General features: G+C 40.9%; 1 protein-coding gene across 1 annotated transcript in view; it reads left to right on the plus strand.

Annotated features, from left to right (window-relative positions):
* Positions 1 to 21,308, plus strand: part of LOC128737074 (voltage-dependent T-type calcium channel subunit alpha-1G) — a 46,629-nt gene extending 25,321 nt beyond the window's left edge. Inside the window, exons 14-26 of the mRNA XM_053831630.1 lie at positions 7,468 to 7,633; positions 9,418 to 9,573; positions 9,640 to 9,825; positions 9,890 to 10,024; positions 10,084 to 10,501; positions 10,555 to 11,116; positions 11,173 to 11,365; positions 11,751 to 11,900; positions 18,601 to 18,762; positions 18,828 to 19,046; positions 19,111 to 19,303; positions 19,370 to 19,833; positions 19,908 to 21,308. Of these exons, the coding sequence (XP_053687605.1) occupies positions 7,468 to 7,633; positions 9,418 to 9,573; positions 9,640 to 9,825; positions 9,890 to 10,024; positions 10,084 to 10,501; positions 10,555 to 11,116; positions 11,173 to 11,365; positions 11,751 to 11,900; positions 18,601 to 18,762; positions 18,828 to 19,046; positions 19,111 to 19,303; positions 19,370 to 19,833; positions 19,908 to 21,308 (4,405 nt within the window). The remainder of the gene's footprint in view (positions 1 to 7,467; positions 7,634 to 9,417; positions 9,574 to 9,639; positions 9,826 to 9,889; positions 10,025 to 10,083; positions 10,502 to 10,554; positions 11,117 to 11,172; positions 11,366 to 11,750; positions 11,901 to 18,600; positions 18,763 to 18,827; positions 19,047 to 19,110; positions 19,304 to 19,369; positions 19,834 to 19,907) is intronic.
* Positions 21,309 to 25,278: the final 3,970 nt, after the last annotated feature.

A 25,278-nucleotide genomic window follows, 5' to 3' on the forward strand; every position in this document is an offset into this window, starting at 1 on the left:
TGTAGTGTCTTGTTGTTCAGTAAGAAAGTTCTGCGGAACTAAATTTGAACCAAATAGGAACTTCCAGGTTCGTTCCTTAAGTGAAATTCGAACTTTTGGTTGCTTAGGGAGGCTTCGTCCAACTCGTCTTCTACCGCAGTAGCGCAGTTTCGAGCGAGTGCACTTAGTTGGCGGCGACGTCTCGTTGTTTCAACCGTCCCGGATTTAACCGAGGCTGGCGTCGGAACCGTATGTTGCACACAACGGAGAGTTTTGGGTGCACCTTGCCCATCACTGGTGGTAGTCGTCCGAGTCAACGTTAGCGCTTCAATTTGGTCTGACGTCAATGATGTCTGAGAAAGGCCGACAGTCCATCAAAACGTGGTCGATCTGTGATTTGGTCTGTTTTAGTAACCTTCAGGTGTGCCCTCCTATCTCACCGGAGGATCAACGAAACTCGAAAGAGCCTTCCGTACGTGTCAGCAAACGACCTTGATTTCCTCCGAGGTTAGTTGCCCGATCTCCCCCAAAGTTGCTCGTATCCGGTTGGTACCACAAGGAGGGAGGGATAGGAGTTGCTAAATACAAGATTGTTTATTTTACTTCTACAGGAGCACAAGACACGGACGGTACGCACTATTCAGCCGTTTACTAGCTAGCGTCTAGTCAATGCGATATACAATGTAAAAATGTAGAGGACAATCCATGCTCTTGTCCAAATATTCTGTGCGATTCGAGAGGGGCCCCTAAACTAGCACGTAGCACATAGCTCGTTTTAGAGCAGCTCCGACCAGGCGCATCATTATTTACCATAGCTGCCCTGTTCGACTGTATCGTATGCTGCTTTGAGATAGATGAAAATATGGTGTGTGGGCACATTGAAGTCAAAATCTGAGCCCACAAAAAGCTGGCTTGATACTACCGTACGAAATTTCTTGCAATTGATTGAGGATAGACAACATAAAAAGTTCTGGGGGAGCACCTTGGTAAAACTGCGTTGCTACTTGCCTTCTGCGAGCCTCGATGCGCTAGTGATGGAACTGCCATCTTGAGTTTAGCGTTCAAAACAACACTTTTCTAAATTCAGTCGCGCTTTCCGAATCAGACGATGTAGTGAGCCGCTCCTAATTTGAAGTGCAGGCACTCACCAGGTTAAGGAAGCGGAGGACCACCTTACAATGGAATCACCGTCAAACTTGAACTAAGTTAAATACAACCATTGAAACTAGAAGAGAAATGAAAAACGAAATGAATAGAAACTGGTAGAAAATTTTGAATTTAGTCAGAACCAAAGAATATCAAGCCCATTCGTGGAAAAATTCATCCAAAATTTCAATTGTTTTATTATGTAAATCACTCATCTTCGGGTACCGTTGAAAAAATTGATCAGACTTAGATCAATTCGGGCCTTGACAAAATACCAAAAGCGTCAAATCTGGGAGCCCTGTTTAAGAATTTAGATGCAATTCCATCGATAACATGAAGTGCGCCAAAAAATATGCATACTTGTATGAACTATATCTTCTGCATTTAAAACTGCAAAAGTCACACCAAAAAGCAAGACAGTACATAGAGAAGAGGACACGTAATATGCAAACATTACACACAAAAAAAACACAGTTTCGTTTAATCTTCACAAGAAAAAAAAAACCGTTAATTAAAACATTGCAATTTCATCAATATTTTCAAAGTATCCTTGGAATGAATCTGTTTGGTTGCAAGTTCTGCGATAAAAATGAGACACCCGGTGGTGAAGTCGAATGTGATAGGAAAAATTTTGACAGTCTCTTGTGGGCATTGGTGACCGTTTTTCAGGTATCTAAGAAAACGTTTCAAACCCTTTTAACCCCTTTCTGTTTTGCTTCCTTTGTACATGCCTCATGCATCATTATAACAAGTTTTAATAAAAGCACCACTTTTTATATTTATATTATTATATATCGAATTAATGGTTCCGAGCTGATATTGCGATAATTTTCAAGTTTTATATAGTATGCTCACGTTTCATTCAGATGTTTTTTCCGTTTCCTTTAATCAAACCAGAAATGTAGCATAAAATTTGTTTAACATTCGATTCGAGTGTATTTACATAGCCAAGTTATGTTATATCATCCAGTGTACAACACATTAAGACACACATTCAAAGGACATGTGTTTCTATGATAGTATTTATTTCTGTTCCACGTGCTTGTTTTTGTTCTGATTTTGCTCCTCGATTATTTACGGTTGTTTATGATATAGTCATGATTTGAAAAATGCTTTGTTACTACATATAACGTTTCTTAGTGTTCACTCGACTAAAACGAATGAAAACGCTTCTTCGTTCGCTATCAAATGGCAGAATTGACCCGTCAAATACGATTTTTTTTGTATGTACACTAATCTATGCGAAAGCGATTGATTTATAAGAAAGAGAAACTTGAAACCGTCGAAGGTAAGTTCATTTGCAAACGTTTGCGTTGTTCTCCACACTTTAGTTTCCCTAACACATTTGTGCGCTTAGGGGGGTGCGGTTTATTCTGTTTGTATACTTTGCAAGTAAATTACGAAAACACTCCCCATCCTACGAAGCTCATCTGTGTACCTGTTTGGCAGTAACTGTAAAATAATCCGTAGAAATGGGAAGAAGCCACCCTTTTTCCCCTAGATTGTGATACTAATAATTTGTGCGAAAACAAAAATGGTTGTAATATACGACCTGAAATGCTGTGTAGATTCGGATAACTTTCTACGTATTTATTTTAACTTTACCCTAAGTACATGCACACATAAATTTGGTGAATTAGTTAGATCGTACTCTGCTACATCTTTGCATAAATTTTGTGACCAACAATGTGTCATACAAACACTAAAAATGGTTGTCGGGTAATCACCTTACACTTACCTGGCTTGAGTTCCGTGAGTTTTTGAAGAGCGAACTGTCAAAAAAAGGATGATTAGTGTAGAAATCTTGTTCTTTCAATAGTAAAACACCAACATATCTTGCAGTGATGGGCGTAGATCGCATCGTTGAATTTGTTTAGCAAGTTTAACCTATGTTTATGAAATTTATAAAACGAATCTATTATTTTTTTCTTTTCTTTGAACATTTCGCCACCAATTACGCCTACTTACAGATAGAATTCACATAACATGCTAGTGGGACAATCGGTTAGTTGATTGTCCGACAGTAGGATAGTTCTATAAAAATCCCGCGTACTTTAGAGACTTCATTAGATTGTGGTATTAAATCTACAGGATGACTGATTTTAAGTCTTACCAAGTGCTGCGTTGGTAATGTAACAGTTCATTGTAATATTCAGGATATTTTGCGTGCTAATAATGATTGCAAACAAAAGCTATCAGAGCCAGAGCCAGGTCTAGCCATCATGCATCCAGTTTATTTCTGGTGCCAGAGAGGTTGACGGCAAAAAATCTTTCGAAACGACATCCTTGCGAGATGTCCGGCTGTACTCGATTGCAGAGAGTTTGCAATACCTTCCGTTCAAAAACTCCAAAGATTTTCAGTCAGGCTTTAGCAATCAGATATTCGAAAGGTATTCTGTATTTTTTTTTGAAGCGAAAAGTAAGCACGAGTTTCAGAATAAACTCGTTTCCGGATATGTTGGTGTGATGTGGTGTGAAGATGAATCGATCTGCTCTCTCGCTCTGTCTGTTGGATGTTACCTTCTCTGACAAGCCTCGACATTGTTTTCTTTTGCAGTGCTTCGCTGCTTCGCTCTGCCACTGAATGAGCATTAGTTTTTTTCATTTTTGCTCTTAAGGTCACGGAGCAAACCGTTTCAGTCCATATAATTCCCTGTCCGATGTTATCGTTGGTTTACGGTTGAATAGAAAACAAAAGCACTTGGCACTGTTGCCAAACAATTTTTTTGAAAATCTGGAAAACAGGTATAAAAATTTCTGGAAAAAATTTGGCATTCATTCGGTGTAATGAACGATAATGTTTGAGAAACACCTTTTTTCGTCTGGCCTGGCATCTAAAATCCAGACAAAACTGCAAGGTTGGAAATACTGCCTAATTCACGAACTTATCGATTACCTCACGGTCCGTGGTATTTGCCATAATGGTCCAAATCAACGGCGAAGACTAGAATTCAAATCATACTCGAGATAATCATGCCACTGTGGATGTTCGCTCTTCATAAGAGATACCTTAATTGATATCTGCAATCGACTGTATCGTACGCTGCCTTAAAGTTGATAACGGTGCGTCCACGTTTTATTTACAAAACCTATCGGTTTGAAACTCCCAGTTGACCTCAGGAAACGACACTGGTCTAACAAACTAGAGTCGTTTAGAGCCAATAGGATCGTAGCACTAACCCCACAGTTCTTCTGCAGACGTCAGTTGCTTCGAACAAAAAATCATATATTTATCAAATTCCGAAGGGAGTATATCACCAGAATTTTACTTACTTTTGTCGGTTTTTGTTTGCTAGTACCTAATTCCACGGAGTCCGCCTGGTGTTGGGTTACGAGCTTCATGGCTAACGACACTATAACATAGAAACATGATCTGAAAGAGAATTTTGTAGGCGGGGTATTGATTAGTGAATGCCAAGATAGTTCTATGCTGTAACTACAGATTACAGATGGAGCAGACGATACCTTCTAGCAACTCTTCCCGTAGTTTTTCCTTCTCTTAAATCTTGGAGTAACCCAATAGTGAGCGTTACTCTAACATAATTGCACAGCTCACCCGTTAGTTCCTCCTTGTGTTGTTATTCTTTGTCCTGTCAATCTCCCATTGGGTTTAACTCATTTAATGGTAGGTGACACATTGCTCAGCGGAAGACAAAGAGACAGAGTAACAGAGACAACGAGTGGCCGGGAAACTGAAAGATCGAAATACTGAGAGACGGAGAGACCAAGAGATCGAGATACTCTAGAGACTGGAAAACTGAGCGACCGAGGGACTGCAAAATTGAGAGATCGGGGGACCGAGATATCGAGAGACCGGGAGATCTGGAGACCGACATACTGGGAGATCGAAAGACCAAAAGACCCAGAGATTAAGAGACCGGGAGACCGAAAGATCGAGAGACTGAGAAACTGAGAGATCGAGAGACCGAGATACCGTGAGACCAACAGATCGGGAAATCGACAGAGCGGAAAATCAAGAGACTGAGAGATTAAGAGACCGGCAGACCGAAGGGTCAAGAAACCGGGAGACCGAGAGACCGGGGGACCAAGAGACTGAGAAACCGAGAAACCAAGAAACCAGAAGACCGAAAGACCGACAAATCGAAAGATCGGAAGATCTGGAGACTGAAAAATCGAGAGACTGTGATGCCGAAAGCTCGAGAGATCGAGATCAAGAGATCGACAGACTACGAGACCGAGTGACCGAGACACTGAGAGTCCGAGAGTCATAGAAACTTGGAGACCAAGATACCGGGAGACCGAGAGACCGGGAGATCAGGAGATCGAGAGACTCAAAGACTAAGAGACCGAGAGGCTGAGAGACCGAGGGATCGAGAAACCAGAAGACCTGGAGACCGATAAATCGAGAAATTGAATTTCGAAAGTTCGAGGGATCGAGAGCTCAAGAGACCACGAGACCGAGACACTGAGAGACCGAGAGTCCGAGAGACCGGGAGACCAAGAGACCGAGAGATCAGGAGACTGGGAGGCCAACAGACCGGGATACCACGGGACTGAGAGACCGAGTGAAAGAGTGATCGAGTGACCGAGAGACCTGGAGACCGAGAGACAAGTGACATAGAAAGACAGAGAGAAACAGAGACAGAGATACTGTCGTATTGCTAACAGTCGTCAAATAGCCACTATTATCAGCTTTTGAGTACTAGAATGGAAAATTATTTTAATTTGCCTGATTTTGTGAAACTTTTTGCTTCAATACTTTTCTGTCCATCGTTGACGGTTCTACTTCTAGCTTAGTTGTGCGAATCTCGAAGAGACGGGCATTGACACTTGTTGCATGGGGGCCCTGCATCCTCCGTACTTTCTCTTATTTCGTTTTCGTAACGATGTCGACTTGTCGAGAGTCCATTACGTAAGGCAAGGAATGTATTGGAACAAAGTGCTCCCCATACGGCATACGGACGAATGACATATGCATACGGACGTTAGGCATAAATACATTAGACAGAATGGGTGCAAGGCATAATGGACGATAGACATAATTTGCGGAATGCAAAATGTATGGTGGGCGTAATGGACATAAGGTAATTGTCATTAGCATGCAATAGGTCTAAGGTTAAGTGCAATAGGGAAACCTTACTTTACTTGCTGTACCGGTAAGGCTCGTTATCGATCCTGTGCCGAACGAATTATGGTTCTCCAGCACTGTCGGGCCTTGGCTGCCTCTCTCCAATCCCCAAACACCAGCAGATCGTGCGTCGTCTTCGACAGCGCACATTTATCGAGTCTACGGTCTCTTGCTGGTTCTCTGCAGAAAATAGTTTTGGCTACTCTTTCGTCGGGCATTCTGATTACGCGCCCAGCCCATGCTACCTTTGTACTATCTCCACTATAGGAAAGAAATGTTTTATAAATTATGCCTAACATACATTATGCTCATCATGCATTATGCTTATGATCCATTATGCCTAAAATTAGGAATATGGACTTTAGACATACGTCCATTCCCAAGTACCGAAGTCACAAGGTCACTCATCTAGGTCAGTTCAGTTTTGTTCATGGTTAAGTTGCTTTTCGCAACTCACATAACGGTAGGCGGCCGAAAGTCCGAGAGACCGAGATCTGGAGAAGCCAAGAGCCCGAGAGATCGACAGCGAGGGGCCGAGAGACCAGGAGACTGAGAGACTGGGAGACCGGGACGAGAGTTTTATTACGTCTTATTACGGTTTTTATGATCAATTTTGGTCATTATGTATCAAGTTTTTTTTACTACATAGTTGTTCTTCGATTGCATCTCCGCTAATACCGAAAACATATGCCTACGTGTAAATGATGATTCTCTTACTACTCAAGCTAAAGCTTGATTCATGTCCTAAACACTTGAGTTGGTTAAATTTAACTGATTGTACAAGAACGGGTGAATACTTACTCTTAAGCGGGGAACATTTTGATAGGCTCTTAACAGCGAGCAAAAAATAAAGTTTCACAAGAGTTTATAGAAACCTTGAAGCAGCTGTGTCATAGACTGTCAAAAAGTTACATTCTGCTAATTTCATCCTATTGTTTTCGACGTTATTTCATACATTGCATTCGATCAAACATACGATTATAGGAGAAAACACTATCACAGACATACCTGGCCATTATTAGTATTTTTGGAACCCTGTTGAATCAGACATTTCAATGTTAATCTATGTATTTAACTACAAACGAAAAGGAATCTACCTTTGAAACTACAAACGAATCAAAAGTTTGACAAAACCAAAAAAAAAAATTACCATGTCCATAAATACAAAAACACTAAATAAAACATTGAACAAATCTTAAACACTCGTCGCGTTTACACAAACATCAGTCATAACATTCAATAACAATTTATAGCATTCTTGGCATGTACTTATTTGGAGGTAAGTTTTGCAAGTTTGTCGATGAATCTGGACAAGAGAGGGAATGCACTTGTCCGGAAATTGTCTCCAAGCATCCTATGTGTGAATGTGACCGAAAGCATTTCAACAATATTCTCTGGGCCACGGTGACAGTGTTCCAAGTAAGTAGTCCTTTGCTCCGCCGTCGTACGTGCGTACGTGCATAGTATAAACACTAATTTCAGGAAACAAGCAAAACAAGAACCTGTGCGTGTGTGTATTAATTGTTGGTGCTTTGCTTTTGTGGTCAATGCGATGCTTTTGCACGTTTCAAACAAGTGTTAATGCTACCTTTTAGTTTAACGTACATTCGTATTCGAACTTGGACAATGGACGTTCTTCACGTGATCTAACTCAAGTCGCTGGTTGTGTTACTTTAAATGGAATGGTTTGTTTAGGATAAAAAGATTGACTAAAGTGATGTATCGATTCGAGATTTAGCAGTGGTTAGTATTTAGTGGAGAGGATTGCCTACTTAACATCACTCAAGTAATCAGAATCGGAGCTAGTAGTGAATATGATGCCATGGCATGTTTGTTGAGTGATTGCAGCTCGAAAGTAAGGAAAAGATTTTAAAACTTGGCATGAGTTCCATATTTGGTAAAAGTTGCATTATTTATCATCTTAAATATTTACGCCGATATACTCGAGCGGATTTTGAAGATATAAAACATAGGGTAAGGAGCCTATTTTAGGCAGTCTAGTCGCCTAGAGCAAGCTTGGGTAGATGGTTAGACTCCGTAATCATCTTGTTCACTTTATTTCTTCAAGCTCTTACCAGTGAAAGTATCTATTATTAAGCTAAACTTCTGATTTCTTACGTTAAAAATTAGCGCTGGAAATAATTTTTATCAGCCCGAACGCATTTTAATCACCAAGAGGCTTTCTTAAGCAGACCTGAATTTTAGTGACCTGTCCCAAATTATTACTGTTATAAGCTTGTGACCATCACATTAACTGACGCAAGCGCTCACATGTCTACTACAATATGGTATGTTTAAATTGTATCCTTGACTTTTAGAAACGCTGTAATCAGTGCTTAAAGAAGCGAGGTGAAGAACATTTTCAGCAGTAGCGAGGTAGCGATTTGCTTAAGCAGCTGGAAAAAATGCAAGTTTTTTAAAAATAATTTTCAAATCGTCATATTTCTTGTAGAAAACACAGTAAATTGTGTTTGTACGAATTACATCTACGGTTAAGTGATTCAAGATGATGTTCTCATCAAAAGATGCTGAAAATATGAACAAAATACTGCATTTTAAACTCATTTATGTTCAACTGATTAAAATAGGCGACCCCTGATTAACCCGTTCCTTACCCTAAATTTTGATTTTCGAAGGAAATCATCTCGTGATGAACAAAGTGCAACTTCTAGTAGTGTCAAGTTAATCAAAATTAATTTTGCCATCCGCTTTTGTTCGTTTGTGTTGATCTCAAACTAGCATCATACTCAGCGAATGTATTTTAATAACCTATTCTGTCGTGTGTGATTAATCACTAGTGGCTAAGGAACAGACTTCCAAAATGCTGTTAACGATCTTGCCGTCGTTCAATACTTGTTTAGTAGGGTTTTTATCCAAAAAAATCGTTTAGGTTCTATTGATGAGCTATTTTAAAAAATAAATATAAATATATTCTTCGTTAAGAATACATCTTAAAGCAAACTTTATCTTTGCCCCCAACAGATATGTATGCTAACATTGTACATATTTCTAGAGTAAAAATGACAATTATTATTTATAGACAAAGCAAGCTGCCGAATTTGAATTGAACAGAGTTCAATTAGGTTGCATGAAAAGTACATATAATTTTGAGCATGTTATCGATGTACAAATGCATAGCGCCACCGGTCGACGTATTTTTCTCCGATAGTTTGCTACGCGTCTGAAAGTATTTTTCTACACAGATTCTAACTCAAGAAGACTGGAACGTGGTACTGTTCAACGGTATGGAGAAAACAAGTCACTGGGCTGCACTGTACTTTGTGACGCTAATGACATTTGGCAACTATGTGCTGTTCAATCTCCTGGTTGCCATTCTGGTGGAAGGATTCAGCTCGGAAGTGAGACCGTCAAATATACTTGACTAGATGACTAGAATATTTTTTAATAACAACATACTCTTACAGAGAAACGAGCGTAGGGAACGCGAGCAACGTGAACTCGTTAAGGCAAAGTTGAACGCTGAATCCCTAGCCGCCCAGGAACAGGGAAGTGACATTTTCGATGATCCTAAAAGCTTCTCGGAGTCTACAACCAGTGACAGCTATAACGAAGCCAAAGGAAAGTGGTTTAGTGCGGAAGAGCTTAGGAAGGTTTGTGCGACATAAGTTTCAACCTTAAAACTGATTCACTTGACGGTGTTTATATTTTTGACAGATAAGAGATATTAAGTGCAACATCCAAAAGCAACGCTTGCTCCAACCAAGATATGATAACATTAATTTATCAATTCCCAAGCTAAATTCGGAGAAAGACATACTCAATTCAGTTGATTCATATTCTTCAAATAAGGTACTTATCAACTGCTTTCTCCCAGATAAAAAGTTGTCCCCATTATCTCATATTCACAGAGAAAATGTGGACCTCTGCTGTTGTCTCAAATACAGAACATGGAACCTCCGATAATTACCACGACTGCCGCAACGCCTCAGGATTCTCCCAACTCAACGCTAAATACGAGTGCTAGCTTCAAGGATTGGGAAAGTACTAACCTGGAACCGCTGGAAAGAAGCGAAAGTGCATCGCTGCTTAAGCCACCGCCCATTTTGGGCTCTTTAAAGGCATTAGACGACCGATCATTCCTTGAGGGAACACCGGTCTTCAATGAAATTCGAAAGAAATCGGAAAACACGACTCCATTAGCGAGCAAACGCTCCAATGAGGCTCAGCTCAAGCAACCGATGCCCAGTAAAGGCAGCTTGAAGCTACGGAATAATGGGATGAAGGATGATGAAATTCTGAACAATGAAAAACCAACCTGCGGTCGAGGTTCGGAAGTGTCGAACCGGGAAATTACAAATTAATTGAATCTAATTTTTCAGGTCACACAATCTTCAATATGCACAAGAATGACACAGTGCAAAAATCGTACCGAATCCAGAATGACACCCAGCGCACGAGGCAGCAATCGCTCCGAAGAAACTCCATGCGAAGGGCGTCGTCAGCTAGACACGAAACCGGCAGTCTGGTCAGCAACATGAGTGCCACCTCCTACTCCAAGTATCTGTACAGTGAAAACAACAAACTGTACATCGATAGGAAAAATTCACTCCGTCTGAGTGACATAAAAGCGCCGAACAACATGCGCCGCATGTCGGCCATCGAGCAAACCTACCGGAAGCAGTCACGGGTTGCGTTGCACAATTTCGAGCTGAGGAAAATCCACGAAGAACTGGCCAAGTGCAAAATCACCAACCAATCGTCGGTTCAGTCCGAAGCCGCCGTACCGACGGTGGATTGCAGTCCGGTTCCGCCGGCTCAACCTGACCGGAAGAAGAACAAATCCAAAGGACGGTTGAAGCAATTCTTCCGTTACGTTACACCACAAAACTTTGTCGAGGAACGAGAAACGTACACCCTGTTTATATTCACTCAAAATAATAGGTATTTTCGACGGAATTGGAGAAGCTATGGACCTAATTTTCCTATTTCCCCCCTAGATTTCGTCAGGTTTGCTCATGGTTTGTAAACCAAAAGTGGTTCGATAATGTGATTTTGCTGTTTATCGCCTTGAACTGTATCACGTTGGCAATGGAACGACCGAACATTCCACCGAACTGTCCGGAACGATATTTCCTGTCAACTGCAAACTATGTGTTCACAGCGGTGTTCGCCGTCGAAATGTTTATCAAGGTAACCGCGTTCAAAAAAGCTCATATTGTAAGCTTTTTCAAGCAAGCTGTAGGGGTTTTCAAGCACGATATTAAATTACCATCCTTGGATTTCAAAATGGCTTCAAACATCGAAATTCGACTCCTGCACCTCGTTACAAAAAAGTCAATATTGCACACTTTTCCAAGCCAAATTTTGAATTACCAACCAACCTATTATCAACGTTAAATGCCTTCCTTTTAAATAAAATATTGAGTTGTTCACTCTTGCGTTTTTTTAAAACCGCAATCATAATTTAAAATAGCTATGAAAGTTTGGCAATAAGAAATTCAAGAATGCACAAATATGCGATTTTCGATCGATAAACTTTTCACGTATTTTAAACATTTTTCATACTCCCGTTTAGGTCGTAGCAACCGGTATGTTTTACGGGCCAGATGCATACTTCACCTCCGGATGGAATATAATGGACGGATCGCTGGTTATCATTTCCATAATCGATTTGTTGATGTCACTGATTAGCGAATCAAGTCCGAGGATTTTCGGAATTTTACGGGTAAGTGTAGTCCCTACTAAACACAGCTGTTACAAAGTAATTGCGGCAACGGATATACGACCAATTCTGGTTACAAATACGTTTTTTCAACTAAAAGTACCTGAACTGTGCTGGTTGGGGTACGATGTGTTATTTCAGCAGACACAATTCTGGGGCGTCCATTTGAGGAGTCCGTCGTTTGCGGCTTCTGTCACGAGGTTGTGCAGCACCTGTCGGGGTTTCCGTAATTCCATTAAATACAGACTTTACTTGTGGACGCTTATCTCGCTACTTATTCAGACCACCAGTCCAGTTGTCTTGGTTTATTTGACTGTGCCGCACTTCATCTTTTAACTCATTGCCCAGGATCTATCGTAGGATCCATTGCTGGCATATGTCAACTGCTCGAAAATCGGTTTGCTTTAACATTGAAGGCAGTAAAGCATCAATTTTGTCCGGTTTCGCAGACTACGGGACCTTAGCTGGCTATGCAATCCACAGAAGACTCTGCATGCAGCCACTATCGGTGTTTTAATGTCATACTCGCTGGTGCAATGAAAGCATGAACAGTGAGTACTACGCTTAAAACAACACGGAAAGAAATTTGATTCCGATGCCATGAATGAAATCATGAAATCATGAAATGTGAATTCCTCTGTCAAATCATGACTGAACAGCCATATCAGACATCATGAATAATAGGTCATGAATTTGGATTGTGTTGTACTGCCAGTAGCTCGTGATATCATGATTATTATTCATGGTGTATTTTCATAAATCATAAGCTAGAAGGCTGAAGTCATGAGTCATTTTGCTCGTTTTAGAAATTAAATTTCTATCCGTGAATAACGTTTGCCTAATTAGTTTTGTTGGGTATAACCATATCCAAGCATAATCTGTCACAACTCGTTTTGTCTCACTGATTCGCACACTGCCTTATAATTCTCTTCCGAGTGGCAAGCGTTCACGTCAACTCTGAGGTTAGCTGTTATTGAAGAAACAAGCAAAATTATGAAGTCCAGCAGGGCACCAGAAACAGATTGCTTTGCAACCGAGATTCTCAATGCTGACCAATGTTGCATACGTTGAAGAACTGCTGAAGAGTAATCGAGTAATCGATCGACTAACACACATCGCGTACAGCGATTCTACACAGATTCTACACAGATTCCGTACAGTTTGATTCTGATCGGAAAGAAATTTCTGATTGGAATGGGTCTAATCGTAATGTAGGCTGAAGACACCCCATCAGCCATATATACGTTTGCCATACGTACGATTGCCATACAGACGAATGTCATAATGTATGTTTGCCGTAATAGACGGTAGCCATACAGACGAATGCCATAATGGACGTGAGCCATAATGTACGTTTGCAATAATTCATATTTTTGGTATGAAGGCCCAGAACTACATTTCGACCAGTTCAAAGCTTAAAGGAGCAGCGCTATCAAGTCGCAATAGGCCTAACTGATTTGCAACCGGCTCGCCCTGAATCATCTAGAAAACGTTGAATATATGGATTATGGCAAACGTACATTATGGCTTCCGTCCATTATGGCAAACATACATTATGGCATCTGTCTGTATAACTCCCGTCCATTATGGCATTCGTCTATATGGCATTCGTACGTATGGCAACCCTCCGTATGGCTATCGTATTTATGGCTCTCGTCCGGTCACCAGTCTAATCGGAATGTAAACTGGACTGCATGCAGGGCATACAAGTATTCATGAAGTTGATATTGAATCGCCTCCAGGAGTGAATCGATGCTACTCTCCGATGGCAGCCGGATTGCCTGCTCTCCGATTACAGTGGTCTCTTCTTCTAAGTGTTCGTTAATTTCAAAAGAGCATTTGACCAGCTCTGGTGTACACTTGGGCATAAAGGACTCCAAGCTAATATGATCCATCTCATCGAAGCTCAGTATGAGGCGTTTCCGTCAAAAGTGCTGCATGACGGTCGGTTTTGGTCGGCCTTATAGGGCCTTACTACTGAAGTGAGACTAGATCTAAGTTGGTGCCATTAATAGTACAACAAATCGAGGATTACCTAGGAACCCCTTCTTTTTATTCTTCTTCTACTTCTTCTTCTTCCACCGGGGTGGCTCGTGCTGTTTCTAGCACTTGTCTCCATTCAACTCGGTCTTGGGCCACTCGTCGCCAATTTCCTAGTCGTCTCAGAAGTCGCAATTCTCGTTCGACTTGGTCGAGCCATCGAGCACGTTGGACCCCCCTGTTCCTGGTGCCGGTGGGGTTGTTGAAGAGGACTATTTTCGTCGCACTGTCGTCCGGCATCCTTACGACGTATCCGGCCCACCGTAGCCTGTTAACTTTCGCTAGATGTATGATGGGAGTTTCCCCAAGCAGTGCCTGTAGCTCGTGATTCATACGCCTTCACCACTCTCCGCTTTCAGTTTGTACTCCGCCAAATATCGTTCGCAGCACTTTCCGCTCGAACACGGCCATGAAACCCGCCTGATAATTCCCTACGAAACCTTGTGCTATCGGTGACAACCGGCGTAACAGTAGCTGGGAGAGTACCTTGTAGGCGGCGCTTCTGTCGACCACCTCGCGCTCGTTTGTGATTAGATTCACTCCCACGTCCCAACACATATCAGGTTTCGGTGTGTGGCCCTTCTTTGGTTGCCGATTCAGGCTTTTCAATAACTATCACGTCGCATAGGTCCTGTCTTTCAAGCAACCAGTGCCTCCGCTGTTTCTAGCAACCCCAATTTGTCTGGCTCAGCTTCAGAAAAGTAATTTTTACACTATCTGCAATTTTGTAACACACGCGCTGCGGAATTAATTTCGATACAGTTAACTTTGTTTATCACTTTTCCACGAATTCCGTGTATCTGGGCGCATAACCTGTGGGCTGAGCCGCGGATTCTGGTGGGCGTACCGACAGCAAGAAAAACCGAAAAACGACGGAAAATGGAACTTATATTTTCCATACCACTTATTTACTTACTTAGGGGGCTTGCCGTCCTAAGACAAAGCCTGTTGAACAAAGTTTCTCCATGTAACTCGGCTGAGGGCTACCGCACTCCAATTCCTCGGACACCGAGTACTCTCCGCCAAATCTCGCTCCACCTGGTCTAACCATCTTGCTCGCTGCGCTCCTGGTCGTCTTGTTCCTACCAGATTTGAGGCGAACACCATCTTTGCAGGGTAGTTGTCCGGCATTCTTGCAACATGCCCTGCCCATCGTATCCGTCCAGCTTTAGCCACCTTCTGGATACTGGGTTCGCCATAGAGCTGTGCGAGTTCATGCTTCATCCTCCGCCTCCATACTCCGTTCTCCTGTACGTCGCCGAAGATCGTTCTTAGCACTCGTCGTTCGAAAACTCCGAGCACCCGCAGGTCCTCCTCGAGCATTGTCCATGTTTCATGCCCGTAGAGAACAACCGGTCTAATAAGCGTCTTGTACAGGGTGCACTTTATACGGGGACTTAGTCTGCTCGACCGCAATTGCTTGTGGAGCCCATAGTAAGCACGACTTCCGCTGATAATACGCCTCCGAATCTCACGGCTGGTATCATTGTCCACCGTCCAAATTCATCGACTACCTCAAACTCATCGCCGTCGATCAATATACTACTGCCCAAGCGGTGTCGTACGGCATCGGCTCCGCTGGCCAGCATGTACTTTGTTTTAGACGTATTTACCTTTAACCCAATCTTTTCTGCTTCGCGCTTTAGTCTGGTGTACTGTTCAGCCACCGCCACAGATGTTCTGCCGATAATATCCATGTCATCGGCAAAGCAGACGAATTGACTAGATTTGTTGAATATCGTGCCCCGCGAGTTGATACCCGCTCGGTTCATAACACCTTGTAGCGCTATGTTGAACAGCAGGCATGAAAGACCATCACCTTGACGAAGCCCTCTGTGTGATTCGAATGAACTTGACAATCCACCCGAAATCCGAACACAGCACTGTGTACCATCCATGGTAGATTTAATCAGTTTGATGAGCTTCCTGGGGAAGCTGTTCTCGTCCATGATTTTCCGTAGGTCTTTCCGGTCGATGGTATCAAATGCGGCTTTGAAGTGAACGAACAGATGATGCGTGGGAACTCTGTATTCACGGCCTTTTTGGAGGATTTGCCGCAGTGTAAATATTTGATCCGTTGTAGACCGACCTTTGACGAAGCCGGTTTCATAAGTTCCCACAAATCTGTTCGCAATTTACCACACCACACGTTTGGTAAAATAAAAAGAACGGTTTTGATCGCATCTATCCGTCTATCAGAGAAGGAGGAAATGTTGGCAACAGTTGTATGTAAACTGGGCATAAGTAATTAGTTCATTGAACCAAGATGTGTGATGTAAGAGGTGGTCATCGTTACTCTCCTATCAGAGGAAAATCCTGATTTCATCTCTACGTTTGTGAGCCAATAAAAAAGCTCATATCGGAGACGCTGCTTGTTTTTGGCACCACGAGCAGGTTGCGACAGCAGTTTTACTGGATATAGTTATAGTATATATATAGTTATACTGGATATCTGTATAGCGGAGACTCCAGTTACAAATAATGTGACGCCTTATTTGCGGATTAGCTGAGCCGAATAAGATTCTGTAATGGAAGAAAATTGTATTTCCTTCGTTAGCAGAATTGCAGTCTTCGATTTGGACGGCGTGTTACAGTAGATTAACTTACCGTAGTTTTCTAGGCTGAGAATTCTTGTGCCGTGAACCCAAGGTTCTTGGATGACGGCAACGGTTAGCTGATGATTTATGAACCTTCGACTAAGGACACTGGAAGCGCCCTTGGCGCACCTTCTTGATTTGCCTACTTCCCTACATCAGAGGGCTTTGATGGCTGCAGTCCACTGGAAACAGAATTACGACCGGCGCTTTTCGGTCGATTCTGAGTTGTGCGAGTGGTTGGCAGTTAATGCAGAGCTCCTTTCGGGAAATCTTGCGAACCTTTCCAACCGTCGCGGATGTGCCGACATTGGTTGGTCGTTGATGCAGATTCCCCTTGCGGGGAACCATGCGAACCTGCGCTCCTCGGCCAACCTGTCGCATGCGAGCATTGCCGAACATATAGTTCAGCATGAAGCCCTGCTTGACAATCAGGTTAGCAGACAGAGGGTCTATCTCCAACGCCAGTTCGACGATGTTCCCTGTCACGCTGCGACGAAGTATTCGCCACGTTTGTGTACAGAAGCCGTCGTTCTGATTTTGGAGCAGACAGAGGATGCTTTCGCTCGAGGTATTTACACTACTCGAAAAATACCTTATGAACCCAAGGAGCCGCGGGAGGTTTCATGGTGTATGTTCTCAGTATGTATAATCGCTCTACGTGATTGCGATGCTGGAGGCATCAACCATCTCACTATACGAAACCCCTGTTCGAGGTTTGGGCCTTTTGTTTTTGCTCACTCTAGGTTGTTTAGTACTTAGACCTTTTGCGCTAGTGTTTGGCGACACAGTCTCCTCAGATCGTCGCCGCTCGTTCTGCTCGAGAGGTTGCGGCAGCTGGTCGACAGAGCAAAGAGCCAGTTTCTTGACCTGGCATTGGTGCCCCATTATCGTTTGGTCTCGTCACCGCATCGGAACGGGAAGATTATACGCTCGACTTTCAACACTTCCTTTTGGCGAACTCAGGATCAGTGAACAGACTGAAAGTCCACCGTTCAGCAAGTCGCTGTCGAGGTTGAAGGTTTCCTCCAGCTCCTCATCCTTCGTTCGACTAATTGCGCTCGATTCCGAAGAATTGCGCGCAATGGAATCCTCCGACTCCATTGGTTCCGGCTTTGTAAGGCAGCCGGTGCCCTGAAGTTTTGATTTTTTTTATATTGTTCTCCATAAAAAATTACACGAGTTGAGGAGGCTCCGTTTGCGGCTGAGTATTTGCAGAAACCCCCTCCCCACCATTCATTTCTTTCATTTCAGAGGCTGTGGACCTCCGTGGACTCTATTTTATAACTGCACGTATAAAATAGGCCGCAAGGTTTTGAAGTGCATTATTCAACCATTTACCATCCAAACTCTGTTCAGTTTGGAGGATCAGCTGAAAAGGAACATAATTGAACGGTTGCAAACTTTTGTGGTCTGTTGCCATAAATTCCTAAAGGCAGAAACTCATAATACTTTTTACAATCGTGCGAATGAAGCACTTCAGTATACTCAGAGGCAATTATTAACTTCATATTGGTCAAGCCGTGGCAAAGTTTGCTTTCGAGCAGCGTCTCGGCTTGATAAGAAACGTTCCGTTGCGTATTTTGACGTTCTCCCCGAAGCTGGCGAAAACTTTGAAGCCACAATCCATAAAACTTATCCGTTCAATAATGTTCCTCTTCAGCTGATCTGCGAAAACTAAGCAATGCTTACATTTTTACACTTGAACAGTAAACATTCATGGATGTTTCCATAGTAACTGCGTCAGGCCGAACCTGACGCACTTGCGTTGAATGTTAAAAGATTGTTGATTGTGGAAAGCGGCGGAAGTTGAGAGCTTCCGAAATGCTAAAGTCGTTGCGTCCCATTGTTGGCACCATGAGGACAGCAGTGTTATTGGATAATGGTAAAAGTTTACCAACATTGTGGCGCCTTTTTTGCGGATTATCTGAGCTAAACAAGAAAATCTCCATTTATTTCTCCAGATTTGGTTCAATGTGGACAAAAATCGAGTCGGTTTGTAATAGTTAACCCTTACCTAATTATGGAAGTAAATTCAACAAATTATAACCAAAATATTACGATTAAAGGTTTTCAGATTGCTCCGCTCACTGAGACCATTGCGAGTAATAAACCGAGCGCCCGGGTTGAAACTTGTCGTTCAGACGTTGCTGTCATCCCTCCGGCCGATCGGTAACATCGTACTGATTTGCTGTACTTTCTTCATTATCTTTGGTATTCTAGGAGTTCAGGTAATCAACTTTAGATTTAATGTTTCTAATTCTAGAAATATAATTCGATTTTATTTTTGTTTCAGCTTTTTAAGGGTACCTTTTTCTACTGTGAGGGTGAAAACATTAAAGGAGTTAAAAACAAGCAGGACTGCAAGGCCATCGAAGGAAACGTTTGGATCAACCGGAAGTATAACTTCGATGATCTTGGCAAAGCGTTGATGTCACTTTTCGTCTTGTCGTCGCGTGACGGCTGGGTGAATATAATGTACACTGGATTGGATGCTGTAGGAGTCGATCAGCAGGTTGCCCGTTTGCTGGAATTCTTTGTGGAACATTATAAAATTTGTTTCTTTTTTTTTTGAACAGCCAATAGTGAACTATAACGAATGGCGTCTGCTGTATTTTATTGCATTTATTTTGCTGGTTGGATTTTTCGTACTGAACATGTTTGTTGGAGTTGTGGTCGAGAATTTTCACCGATGCCGTGAGGAACAGGAGAAAGAGGAGAAAATACGGCGTGCAGCCAAGAGGGCTTTGCAAATGGAGAAAAAGAGACGCCGTAAGTGGATTTTGCAGTACATTCATGATGTCAAGAAATGTTTCAGGTGAAATGCTTTTTTTGCAGGTATGCATGAACCACCCTACTACACCAATTATTCTCCATTGCGGATGTTTGTCCATAACGTGGTTACTTCAAAATACTTCGATCTAGCCATTGCGGCTGTCATAGGGCTGAATGTAGTGACGATGGCAATGGAGTACTACATGATGCCACTGGCACTGGAGTATGCGTTGAAAATTTTCAACTACTTTTTTACCGCCGTTTTCATACTGGAAGCCATTATGAAGCTAGTGGCATTGGGATTGAAGATCTACATGAAAGACAAGTGGAATCAGCTGGACGTAGCAATTGTGATTCTTTCTATCGTTGGAATTGTCTTAGAGGAATTAGAAACAAACATTATACCAATCAATCCAACAATAATCCGTGTCATGCGGGTTCTTAGAATAGCACGTGTATTGAAATTGTTAAAAATGGCCAAAGGAATCAGAGCACTACTGGACACAGTAATGCAAGCACTCCCTCAGGTAAATATGCAGAAAACGACACAGTTTAATGTAAATAAACCATTGTTGACTGCTTGTTTTGTTTCTGCTTCTAGGTTGGTAATCTAGGCTTACTGTTTTTCTTGTTGTTTTTCATCTTTGCTGCCCTGGGAGTCGAACTATTCGGTAGATTGGAATGCTCCGAAGAGCTGCCATGCCAAGGCTTAGGAGAACATGCGCATTTCGCCAACTTTGGAATGGCATTTTTAACGTTATTTAGAGTTGCCACTGGCGACAATTGGAACGGTATCATGAAAGATACTCTAAGGGATGATTGTGACGATGCCGCCGATTGTGTAAAAAATTGTTGTGTTAGTACAGTGATAGCTCCGATATTTTTTGTTATATTTGTGCTGATGGCTCAGTTCGTGCTGGTCAACGTGGTGGTCGCAGTATTAATGAAGCATTTGGAAGAAAGTCACAAACAGATGGAAGATGATTTAGATATTGAAACGGAACTGGAACGTGAATTTGAACGTGAGCAGGAATTTGAAGAAGAGCAAGCTCTTTGCTTGCAGCTTGAAAATGACCAGAAAAAGTTGCAGAAAAAACCATTGACCAAAGTTTCATCATTACCGTCGAATTTTACTTACAGTACACCGGTTTTGGAGAAAAAACTAAATTTCCAACGTCGGCAGACTATACAGTATTTTAACCAGAATTTATCGTCTTGTAGTCCGCATTCAAATAACAGTAATTCGTATGATGAAACTGCGGAACACGACATTAAGAATGAAACTGACGAAGTGCTCAATCCTGTCAATGACACTACCACCAACAACTCAAAAATCCACATTAAGAAATCACTTTTTAATAAAAACATAGAAAAAAGATTGTCAGTTGACGAGTATAAGAAACCATTTAAATCTGGCCAGAATAGAACTGGTAGTGTCAAAAATAGTTCATTGAAATATCCTAACACTTGGAAGGAGAACAACGATAGCCAACCAGCTAAGGAGGCGGATGCAAGTCATAAATTATCCTGTCCAACAATTGTACCAGCCAGCAAGGGAACAACTAAAACCAACAAACCAGATTATCGTCAATTAAGTCTCGATTGTGATGTACGAACCAGCTTCAATCCGGATTGTCTGGCAAGCAAAACTTTCCCGAATCCCTCAACCGGCGCAAGCGTACCAACCGCCACTAATAATAACAGTTCTAATTCTAATAATAATAATAATAGTAGTAGTAATAACAATAAATCATTTTTGTCGGTACCAAAACTGCAACCTAAGAGTCGTGTTGGCAGTACGAAGCAACTATTCAAACAGGCAGCCCTAGATGAGGATACGGAAACGAACGAAAGCTCGTTACTGTTGCCTTCGACGTCACACACAGCAGAACTAACCGGCAATAACACCTTCCCAAGTGAAAGCACCGAATTCAAAGATGCGGTCAAAAAATCAGAATCGTGTGAAATTTTACGGATAATATCCGAACGAAGAAAGATATAAAATTTTGAATGTTGATTAGTTGCGAAAAGATTTTAGGGTTCCCCATTGGATGATTTTTACGCAAAAATAAGCGGTCGAATGTATATATGTTTTATCCTAACCAACCGATAGTGAATGTATTCTGTTAATGTTTGTAGAAAAAAAACAATACTGTCTTTTAAATTTGTCATCGATGATGAACGCATCAGTATAAAATTAACAGTATTCTTGCAAATCTGTTCAAGTAAGTAAATTTACTTTGTCACTCACTCAATCAAGTGCTTTCGTTTGTTCCAAACTACTGTTTGCAGCGTTAGAACTTAAACTCCGTTGGATAGTTTTGTGGTGGCGAACGCAGAACAGAAATTCTGTCGCCTATTTTGCTTATTCTAAAGGTCTATACCCTTAAAGAAAATATTATTTTAATAATATATAAATATGAAAGGTGGGTACACAATTCCCAAGCGCCACTTACATGTTCCAAAAAATAAATTTTGCCCAAGAAGTTTAGAAGTCAATTCATATAGATAATATTAAGAATAAAAAGTTCCTTTCCGAATCCATTAAAAAATCACTCACGAAGAATTATACAATCTCCAATATTTCATTGTATAAAATATTCCCATAACTATTCGGTTAATTTTTCCGTGGGGTAGAATTTGATTGAAAATTCAGTTCAAACAAACTGAACTGGTTTTCGTATCTCTAAATAATAATAATAACAGCAACAACCACAACGTTTCAACATCAATATGCTAAATCTAACGTTGAACAAACTGCCCGTAAAAGAATTGGAGTAATTATATGAAAGTTTCAAGGTTCAAATTTGATATTTTATTGCATTAATCATTCACCCCGAAGGAAGGCAGCAGTATTTCAAAGTAAAACTAGAATGCTTCAATCTGAAACATAAAAGAGGCATAACAAAAAGAAATTGTTGCCTGCTAGACTGCCATGCAGTTGTGACGTTTACTACTTTTACTAAACAAAAAACATAAAGCAAAGATTGTTTCAATTTTACCAACTAAAACGCACTAAAAGTACGCGAAAAAAGTCGTTTCTGTTTACTCGAACAAAAAAAAAACATTAACTTTAAGAAACCGAATGACAACAGCACAAAAATATTGGATGAATTTTCAAAAAAGCAAACAGTAGTTAGAATCAACGGTAAACTAAACTCAACTCATTCAAAACTGGTGCTTCGATGTGTGTTGAATTATAACTTAAGAAACATTTGGTGCAATACTGGTACATTGTAGAAGAAGACTAACTAACTAACTAAAGCAAAAAAATTCTCTCGACAAGACTCTCCGCCGTATATGTAGTTGGAACATTTGTTAGAATTGTAATCATTGACTCAAAATTGTAGCCTAATTCATTCGTCAATATACGTTGCCAAAAAAAAAGAAGGGAGAAAAAACAAAAGCTCTAGAGGTTGTTCTGAAAATATATTGAGCACGGTTAATTTCTCCGTATACAATGAAAATTGAAAAATTACCAAACAATTGTAAAGCATGACAATCTTGTAGAAGCCTTCTATTTTAATATTATTCTAAGAACTTGTAAATCTAAAAAATAAAGAAAAATTATAACCTGAAACTAGTTTCCTGTTGGGTATTTTCTAACAACCTGTTGAAGGTACATTCAACAGTTCTTGGGTATCTACTTTTTCAGAAGGACGGAAGTGAAAATGTGAAAAACGTGAAAAACAACTGAGTGACAGTGCCCGTAAACATAGTGAAATAAACCATCATCAGTCAAATCTGGTTTGTTTACGTAGGTATGCACTTACGTCCTTTTATAGAGTACCCAAGTCGAGAGTTTTTGCTTGCCATAGTAGCTCAAAAATAAATCTTGTCCGTTAAGTTTTATCTTGCGTTCAAGTTAGCGTTGTACGTTTGCGAAATTGCGTGCAAGAAATTGCAAGTTTTCTGCATGAACGTGCAGGTGGCTTCATTTTGGCTAAGCTCTTGTAAGCAAGACATGTTGAATCTATTGGGCCCTAGAGGGACTTCGTAAGTGTTACGCGTTGAAGTTCGATAACTGGTATATTAGGTATACCATGCTGCATCAAAATCCGGACGGTACCAATATCCGGACATCTTCACTAATTTATCCTTATTAAGTAATAATATATCCAATTTCTGATTTGCAGCTATGTGGTTTACTTTGCAAATATATCTAAGATCGTTTAAACATAATGGGTGGTTAAGTAGGCTGAGCGAAATAATTTAAATAAATCCAAACGTAACGTTGGTGTCAAACAGTGTTTTTTCTCTGCGAGTTTTTTAGATTACTAATAAGTAGTGCTCCCGCGATTTAAGGTTTTGGGAACTTATTATTCAAAGAAACCAATTTTTTTAACTTCGACAGCATTTAGCATCGACAAAGAAGGTAAATTTTAATTAATTGAGCCGGTGTCATTCATTAATGTGTTTAAATAAGGTGTATTTTGGTAAATAATTACGCTGTCCGGATTCAAAACCATATTTTTAAATCCGGACATGCTTGACTATTGATGGTAGCTGCCTAATATTTTTCTTAGAAAATGTGAAAGGACACGTTGAACCAGGCAGAAAGTGTGGTACAAGAAGGAGCCTCGATCCATAGAACTGGCAAAATATTTGGTAATCCAAAAGACTTCAAGGCATTTAATGTAGAAGTACTTAATCACTTCCATTTTCTGGTTAGGTAAGTGAGCCAGTGTCGTACTTGACTAGAATCGTACCGTTAATGACACAAAAGTGCAATTAAAAGTAAAAAAAATGTGCAGTGAGATGATCGTTTAATACAACATGTAACAAGTGATAAGTTGTTTATTTATAGGCATACATTTCTTAGACAAAACATGAGAAAGTTTTGCCTGTCCGGAAAGCGATTCAAAGGTGTCCGGATTGATTCACTGAGTTGTGAGGTGTCCGGATTTATGAACAAGACAAGCCTGTTTATTTTTCTTATTTCAATGTATTTTATTGAGTTTTTATTGAAAAATTTATGTGTTTTGCTAATTTAAGCTTTATATTTTATTAAAGTACAAAGCAATTACTAGAATGTTGCGAAATCATATTAAAACTATGACCTGCTTAAGTATCCGTCTATGGATGCAGCATGGTACTAAGCGTGGGGGTTTTTCTTGCTGTGTTTTGTTTACAAAGCTCAAAAGTTATAAAAGTTTTCTCCAAAATTTTACCAACAAAACAAAAAAGTTTGTTCCGATTGTATGTGTTATATCTCTCTCTCTCTTCTCTTTTGTCAATATTTTTGTTTTGTTTATGCTTGTCCAGTTTTGCTTAAAAAGGAGTCGAAAGAAGCCACAGAAATCTCGGCAAAAAGTATACGGTACAATATTTAAAAAGCGAATATGTTGCGGCTTCAACTGTTTACCATTTCCTAAGATGCCCAACAACTATTCGCAAGCAAGGTAGTGGAGACCAGCCAAAATTATGGACGCAAAAGGACATCGTTCTCTTTCTCCTGCCTTCAACAACAAGCCCTCTGGTTTTGCTATCAATGAAGATGTGCACCAGACGAATTTTTGAAGACATTTTTGATCCCGTTTCTACAAAAACATCATGCAGATGGACAATACGTGTTTTGGCCGGATATAGCATCATCGCATTACATCAAGAAAACACAATCGTTTCTAAATACCCATTTGATCCCATTTGTACCCAAAACCCACGACCCGAAAAATCTGTCTCAGTGCGCCCAATCGAAGATTTTTTTCGGGACTTTGAGTGCCTTGGTGCATCATAAAGGTTGAAATGGTAAATGAATGGTTAATTTCTGTTTTATTTGTATGAGAGTCCTTATCCTCCTACCACAAGGGTGAGGGGTCTCAAACCATCATAAAATAAATAAATTCAAAATAAATTCGTGCCTCCTTAAAAACCCCCGTATGCCACTACATTTGCTTGATTAGTTCAGGAGTTATGAAGAAATTTGTATTTCATTTGTATGGGAGCCCCCCCCTCCTAGAAGAAGAAGGGGT

Source organism: Sabethes cyaneus, chromosome 1, assembly GCF_943734655.1.
Source record: "Sabethes cyaneus chromosome 1, idSabCyanKW18_F2, whole genome shotgun sequence".
Lineage (NCBI taxonomy): Eukaryota > Metazoa > Arthropoda > Insecta > Diptera > Culicidae > Sabethes > Sabethes cyaneus.